This window comes from Octopus bimaculoides, chromosome 6 (assembly GCF_001194135.2).
Source record: "Octopus bimaculoides isolate UCB-OBI-ISO-001 chromosome 6, ASM119413v2, whole genome shotgun sequence".
Taxonomy (NCBI): domain Eukaryota; kingdom Metazoa; phylum Mollusca; class Cephalopoda; order Octopoda; family Octopodidae; genus Octopus; species Octopus bimaculoides.
The window spans coordinates 53,761,190-53,769,520 of record NC_068986.1 but is presented as its reverse complement, the minus strand read 5'-3'; the positions used below and the strand labels follow the sequence as shown (position 1 = coordinate 53,769,520).

The 8,331-nt window shown below is 35.4% G+C and overlaps 1 protein-coding gene across 2 annotated transcripts in view; it reads right to left on the bottom strand.

The window, feature by feature from the left end:
* LOC106880143 (NADH dehydrogenase (ubiquinone) complex I, assembly factor 6) overlaps window positions 1-3,991 on the bottom strand; it is a 31,918-nt gene extending 27,927 nt beyond the window's left edge. Inside the window, exons 1-2 of one of the 2 annotated variants that reach the window (XM_014929977.2) lie at window positions 3,676-3,991; window positions 894-993 (exon numbers count right to left, since the gene is read on the bottom strand). In XM_014929977.2, coding sequence (XP_014785463.1) covers window positions 894-993; window positions 3,676-3,827 — 252 coding nt within the window. In that variant the 5' untranslated portion in view covers window positions 3,828-3,991. Of the gene's footprint in view, window positions 1-893; window positions 994-2,835; window positions 3,177-3,675 lie in introns of those variants that run through there. The other variant, XM_014929978.2, reaches the window with a different exon arrangement.
* Between the last annotated feature and the right edge of the window lie 4,340 nt (window positions 3,992-8,331).

Below are 8,331 nucleotides of genomic sequence, written 5' to 3'. Positions count from 1 at the left end.
ATATATATATATATATATATATATATATATATATATACGATGGGCTTCGTTCAGTTTCCATCTACCAAATTCATTCAGAAGGCTTGGATGGCCTGAGGCTATCGTAGAAGACACTTGCCTAAGGTGCCATGCGATGGGAATGAACCTGGAATCATGTGGTTGGGAAGTAAGTTTCTTACCACACACCCACGCCTGTGCTTATATATATAGAGAGAGAACATAGAAAGTATTATAATCCAAGCTTTCTCAACATGAAGCTCATCTGCATATTCCAGTTATCCAATATGTATAGATGCTTTATTTTAAATGAGAGTAGCCTACATATAAGACCAATTCCTGGTGAATTATAATATTTGCAGAGTATTTATGTATTAAAATAAAGGCTGGAACTTGTAGTTCCATTTTAATTCAGTGTTACACATGTTTCATTACAAGATGGAAAATACGTTTTATGAATATTAATATTGATTTCAAATTTTGGCACAAGGCCAGCAATTTTGGGTGATTGGATAAGTCGATCACATCAACTCTAGTGCTCAACTAGTACTTATTTTATCGACTCTGAAAGGATGAAAGGCAAAGCTGACCTCAGTAGAATTTGAACGTAAAAACAGGCAAAATGCCAAACAGCATTTTGTCCAGTGTGGTAACAATTCTGCCAGCATGCCACTTTTCTTATGAATATAAATATAAATAATAAAATAAATATAATAAATTCATAACAGAAATATGCATACATGTATAAACATGTAGGACATCTCCCAAATGACATAGATTCTAAATAATACAGTTAAACACTATACATCATGAATATAATGATACATATTCGTAATAAATGTACATACATATTATATGCCTTTGAAGATTTTTGCAGAATTAGTTCAGATATTCACCTGGGCAATTTCAGCATTGAATGCCCTTAGTCCAAAAGCTGAAGTTCTTATTGATTTGGGATACAAAAGAGTGCACAAATAGTTTTCAAAATCAGTTTTTCTGAAAAATAAGGTAAAGTAGTTTTCATCATTATCTTAACAACATTAGTATTCAAGCACTATAGTACAAGTCAATGAGAGTCTTTATGAGGTCAGTTAGGGTATAGCCTCAAAATTACACATTACTGTCTTAAAAAAAGAGAAGGAAACATTAGATAATGTAATGCTTGATATCCCTAAGAAGATAGGTCAAGGTCGGAATGCAACTTATGGGTAAAAACAATAATGGGTTACAGATTTCTCTTATACATAAAAAATTGACTCTGTTTTAATTCAAAGAATCTACATGGATTGTACTAATCTTACTTGGGCCCAACCCACTCTTGTCAGAGTAAACAAAGAAACACATTTTGCATCACCAAGCTGGACATAGATGTTTGTACATGCAAGATGTAGAATTTGTTGCCTCAGGGTGTTTTAATCTTCACATTCTTTGCTGCTACTAATGTCATCTCTAAACATATCCATACCACCATTGTAATAAAGATGTGATTACTATGGTTGAAAACGCTTTCCATCATAGATTTATGTGGTCACCACTCACTGCAATTTCCTTATCCTCATCCCTATCCATTTGTCATTCTCCTTCATACTCCCACAAACTTACTCACCCATACAATTCTCTTATATTCACTTTCCTGTAACTTGTGGGTACACCTTGATACGTCTTCACTATCTTTCTTTTATAATTGGGGTAACCACATATCTTCCTTGAACAAGACACCTGTCCCTGCCCTTCAATCATGCTTAAACCTCTCGTCACCTGCCATAAACCTACCACTCTCAATACTACACCCCACCAAGTGCCGGTGCTACATAAAGAGCATCTGGTGCCCCTATGTAAAGTGGATGGCATTAGGAAAGGTATCTAGCCTTAGAAACCAAGTCAAAGTAGACACTGGAATTTGGTGCAGTCCTCTGGTTTGTCAGCTCCTGTTGAGCTGTCCAACCCATGACAGCATAGATGGACATTAAATGATGATGGATATTCATTGTGAACCAATAAGATATAACACAAGCACTAAATATTCACAGCGGAAAATTCCATCTCCGTGTTAAAGTGAATTATATACACACACTTGCATGCACACACATATGTATTGTGACAATAGTTTTATAAATTGTTAACAATTTTAACCTTGGCTACAACGCTGAGAGTGACCTTTAGACTAAGAAGAAAGGATAGTTTTTTTTTAATTCTTAAAATTTATCTGAATTTCAATAAGGGCAAAATTACACTGTAACCCAAAATTTGTGGTCATCCTTTACAATTTCCCTAAGTGTTAAATTCCATAACCTGAAGGATCCGTGACGTGGGAGATGACTGTATATTTTGGGAATTGGATAGTTTCATCTAAATATTCTTCAGGTGAGACTGGCAGTTGTTGGGATATGCTGAACATTCTGATTCCTGAAATAAATATTTCTCTCTCTCTCTCTATATATATACACAGTATTAAGTTTTCTTTTCCTTAACAACATTTCTACACAATATTTTTCCACGTTTGTGATTAAAAAAGAGAGAAAAAAAAACACTTAAAATATCATAGAGGCAGTAAATATAACCTTTTGCTGTTTGCGAGTACAGTAACCAAGAATTCTATTTAATGAGTATGATGACAACACAGATAATAATGACCTGGAGCAGTTTCGAAAAATAGCCACCCAATGTTAAGTTTCTCTAGACTTTATGGTCGGTATTGTTAAATCTCAAGATAATCCAAACGTTACAAAAGGAATCGAAAGCGAATTCAAACACACGGCGCCGCGATAGTTTTAACAACAAATGAGGTGGGGATTAATGAGTAAGATTAGCAACTCTGCGCGTAAAAATATTTCTTACTTAGAAAACATCAAGGGTAAACAAAACATGCCCGCTTGTATCGAGCAAGGGTGTATAAGGACAGACAACGTCGTTTGGTCAAAGCCCTACTCTGGAAGTTGGAACACCCTCTGAACACAGGGTGCATGTTGTTCTTACAATTAATGTGGCAGCGTGTTTGGATTCATTTTTGATTCCTTCAGTGATTTTCGGATTATTTTGGGATTTAAACAATAACGATTACAAAGTCTTTCCAGACTTTCTTTTGGAGGGCTATTTTCCAAAAATACTCTCGATCGTTGTTTGTCGTTTGTGTTAACACAATGCTTATTATATTGAATTATTTGTTATCATACACGGTAACAGAAGGTTTAGATTTCGTGGGAAGCATTATAATCAGAATCATCGCACCAACTTACAAGGCAAGTAAGTTGGCTATTTTCAAAAATCTCAATTTCAAAATTTCGATTCCCCCCCCCCCCGGTTTTTATATAGATCCACAGGGTAAACCTAACCCTAACCCTAACAGTAGTTTTGTGAGATTTGGCTGTTATTTCTAGCATGTAAATAGCCTGCTTGGTGGGGGGGGGGGAATTGAAATTTTTCAAAATTTTTTTTTCAGAATCGGAATCTCCATAGCCTAAAACGTGGGATCCCTTTTAAAAAATTAATAAATAAGGGGGGGGGGAGGTTCAGATTACATATAGGGTAGAGTATAGACATATAGTCCGTCTCTACCGGCTATTATATAAAATTTCATGGGATAAGAGCACTTGAAATGTTGACAGGTATGGATTAGAAAAAGAATGGAGAAAAATGAAGAACCTAATCATGTTTAACAATAACATAAGTTTCACCCACCTAACCATATTCATGCATAATTCCACGGGATTTTGTGGTACACCACTTTTCGTACTTTTGTTGAGTTTCATCGTTTTCCATAAAAGTAACTGTCGTTTATAATACGAGACATGCCGGTTACATAAGAAACTGCGATATTGTGTCATACTCATGAAAGAATGATACAACTATTTGTATATGCATTAGAAGTAATCAGTTGATAAGTGCCAGGTTTTGTTTTGCCGTATAAAAATCTATTTTCTCACTTGCGCTTTTCATGTCATATTTAACCTTGCCTGGGAGCAAGTTTAAGGGAGATAACTAACCCTAACTAATCGGGCCTCATTACACCGGTCAGCATTGCCGTTCACAACTCCTAATTATTTCTGTGCCTTAAACACTCTCCCAACCCCATCAAATTAATAATATTATTTTCAAATTTTGGTACAAGGCCAGCAATTTTGGAGGAGAGTTTACTGAGGTCATTTATATTGACCTCAGTACCCAACTGATTCTTATTTTATCGACTCCGAAGGATGAAAGGCAAAGTCAACTTCGGTAGAATTTGAACTCAGATCGTAAATTCGGATGAAATGTCGCTAAGCATTCTTGCCTGGTGTGCTTAATGATTCTGCCAGCTTGCTGCCATGACAATAATAATCCTTTCTACTATAGGCACAAGGCCTGAAATTTAGTGGGAGGAGATACGTCGATTACATCGACCCAGTGTTTCACTGGTACTTAATTTATCGACCCCGAAAGGATGAAAGGCAAAGTCGACTTCGGCGGAATTTGAACTCAGAACGCAAAGACCGTCGAAATACTGCTAAGCATTTCACCCGGCTTGCTAACGATTCTGCCGTCTTCAATAATAATAATAATGATGAGGATGATGATGATGTTGATAATGATGGTTTCAAATTTTGACACGAGGTCAACAATTTCGGGGAAGGTGTGTAAGTCGATTGCAACGACTTCAGGGCTCAACAGGTACTTACTTTATCGACCCCGAAAGAACTGAAAGGCAAAGTCAACGTCGGTGGAATTTGAATTCAAAATGTAAATTCGGACGAAATGTTGCTAAGCATTTTGCCTGGCGTGCTAACGATTCTGTCGGCTCGCTGCCTTAACAGTATTATTGCACTTGAATTTACCGTTAGTCTTTGAATTTTTTTTTTCACTTTGATACTAATTCTATCGACAAAGTCGTTTAAACATTAATCTCAGTTCTTCAATTACAACGACCTTTTTCTTCTATTTTTCTTTTATTTAAAGGTGCAGTGATTCGTCATAACAGTTTGAGATGCTTTGCAGTGTCTCTTCCGGTTCTTTGCAATTTTAAAAGTAAGCCCGCGAAGGCACTGGTGGCAAGCTCTATCGATCCCAAAGTATTACTCGGGTGACGTAGAGAGGTGAAACAACTGCCACTTATTCGCAAAATCCTTGCCCAGGCCTGTGTAAACAAGTGCAGATACATGGACAATCTTGTCCGATTGAAGCCTTATATTTTCTAAGGATCTCGCAGGCTCTCTACTAAATTACTGGAATTACCCCGAGCTTCAGACATCAACTGCTTAAGTTTAGCTTTAACTTCAGCCAAAGTTTGGTGCTGGCATTTAAAAATATGGGTCGGAGTGAGTTCCAGAAAATTGCAGTTCTGGGAAAGAGCGACCAGGTGGTTTTCTATGTTGTTGTTTAGCCCCAGGTCAGCCTTCACCCATCAGAATTATGATCAAAGGCATTCCAGCTGTGAACACCTGGTCTTTTTGGTATAGTTGATTTTTGTCCATAGATGCAACATTTAGGTTATGGCTTTAGTTGTGCACAGTTTAGAGAGCATTTATCTCTATTCTCAGACCGAAAGAAACTATGGAATCTACTTCTCTTTCTGAAGACACATATTTCTTCTCTTCAAACTTAGAAACAAAAGCTTCAGCTTTCTAAATTTTGTTTTCTTATATTGGCTCAAATTGCATGGAAGAGATGTTGGTAATCAAACTTGTTTCAATATATTAGTGATAATTATAATATTGATTGGGGAAGAATAAAGAGCAAAGTCATTATATAGAATAATAAGATAATAAAAGCAAAACAGTAAAAGAATAATGTAGAAAATATGAGCAGACGTAAATCCATTATCAATTACTAGACTGCTCGTTACCAAGTGTAAATACTACAATAATTTTTATTAGATGATATTAAATCGAGAAATTAACTGTTGATAGTGGGCCTATTGCTATTTTCTCTCTTGTATTGATGTTAAATATCATTTTAATGTTAAATATAATTTAAATGTAACGAGAACTGAAATAGCATGGCACTACTGTTGATGTTTAAGCATAGGTCATTCTGATCAGACTTACCATCAAAGTTGTTCTAATCATGGGCAGTTCATTTTTTAAGCAATACATCAAAGATGACACTATATCAATTTGTCCTTCCCTTTTAATTACGGTAGAGTATAATTCGTAGGTGACTTAATTGTTCTTTCTAAGAAGTGGGTGGGTGCACCTTAATCTGAATTTTATAGTAGACTTTCACTTGGTCACTGATTGTGGGGTCAATCCTTTCTTTTAATGTAATGTATTGCTGTATTCCTTTTCGCAAGGTTTTAGCTGAATTTTAAACAATCACGTTCAGAACCGCGACTTACCATACTGCTGCAAAACACAATATCAGTTATGGAAAATTAATGTTTACATTAACATAAATCGTCCAATTAGATCAGCTAGTGTATAATCAAGTAAACTGGAATCTCCCCACCAAATAGCTTAGTCGAACATTGTAGAAACTCCGTTGGGCATTATTGTAAAAAAAAACCCTGGGATTTTGAACTCCCAGAGAGAACGACCTCATGTGCTACTTGAAGCTATGTCAGGTAGCATTGTAGCAAGGTGTTCTTATTTTTTTCTACTTAATTTGTTCTTAACAATTATGAATTGTTTTCTCATTATCATTTAACATATAATCCAGTGAAAACTTCTACTTATATTTTATATCTCTTGAATGCTATTCTATTTATTCAAGTGCTGTATATGCAAATAACAAAATTAGTGTGGTTGTAATAATAAACTATTTTGGTTTGGTTAAGAGATGGAAGAATAAAAGGTCTCTGTGCAGTTCGAAATTCATAATATTTATTTATCATTAACAAAATGACACCGTTATAACGAAAGACAATAATAATAATAATTCGTTCGTTTTATTGGCCACAAGGGCAAATATCAATTAAAAACATATAAGGACAAAGTCAGGACGAAGGTTACAAAAGGTTTTGTCCGAAAAGGTAGGAAAGTTCGTCTAAACAGAGGAAGAAAACGGAGAAAGATATGATGAATAAATAGATAAATAAATAAGTAGAAATCCCCGAAGTGGGAGGCGCTTCGAAAAAGGAAAGGTTACACGTGGAAAAACCCATAAAACCACGGGAACCTGGTCAGAAAAAAAATAAGAAAGGGGTATAGAGCCCTTTCTCCTTTTACATTACCTTTTTTTTTTCCTTTAAAAAATTTTTTTTTTAATAATAATATAATAATAAAATACACTAAATGAAACTTTTCAGTAGTTGTGTAAGATATGTGAGTCAGCAATGACAGTAGACTAGCAGATGTCAAATTGTGTAGCCGAAGTTAGCTGACATAAGTTCCTATGGCCATTGGTCTTGGCTAGGTTGCGAACACAATGGTCGTGGCCCGTATCCACTGTTGAATGGTGTAGAGACGCATAGCCATTGGTCTTTGCCGAGAAGCAGCCACTGGCTAGCTTGCATATAAACAAACTATATATAACTAATGTCTATCATAGAAAAGGCGCCAAAGACAAAATTATTAATGACATTTCAATATGCTGTTTGTCCAAAAAGTGCTTACAATACTGGGACTCTGGAGAGTTAAACATCTGTTTATTCTACTGTTTATTTCGCTGGGCAAACTAGCTAATGATAAAAACAACAACAATACATTCTTAATGTGTTTGTCAGACTCGAATGGGTAAGTCGCTTGCTGACGTCAACAATCCTTGATGCATCCTGTTTATTGTTATTTCGTTACTTTTACGTCTGAACACAGTGACTCGAGTTCGATTCCAAGGCAGTGAGTTGGTGTTTAGTCTGCCAAATATTCCTGCCACACGGTCATAGTGAAAGTAACATGGAGACTACCAAATGTTATTATCAATAACTATTTAATAATCTTAATACCACACTAAACCTCCAATGTAGCCTTCTCTAGTTATTACGGTAGGAAGTGAATTAAAGAAGCATTAGCTACTGTTTCTAGCAGGTAAACTACCGTACAGAGTCTCACTCATTAACTAGTCTGAGATGGAATATAAAACCAATAGGCAAATTATTTAAGGTTCACCGGATACCGGTGTAAAGCAAGAATAATGCTGAACTAAAGGTTGAAAACTAAGGCATGAAAGGAAGTTAATTAATAATTATAATGCATAAAATGCGTAACTAGAAATAAAATTAACAAATATTTAAATTTTGACTACACAATAGTTTGGGCTTTTGTGTACTAAATAACGGCGATCTTTCATATTACGGCCGTAAATTCAAAAGGAAATGACGAACAGAAACTAGAATAAATGAATTCAATACAAACGTCATTTTTTCTAAAATACAACAAACACTTCATGCATATTAAGTGGTGTTATTTTAGCCATTATATATAT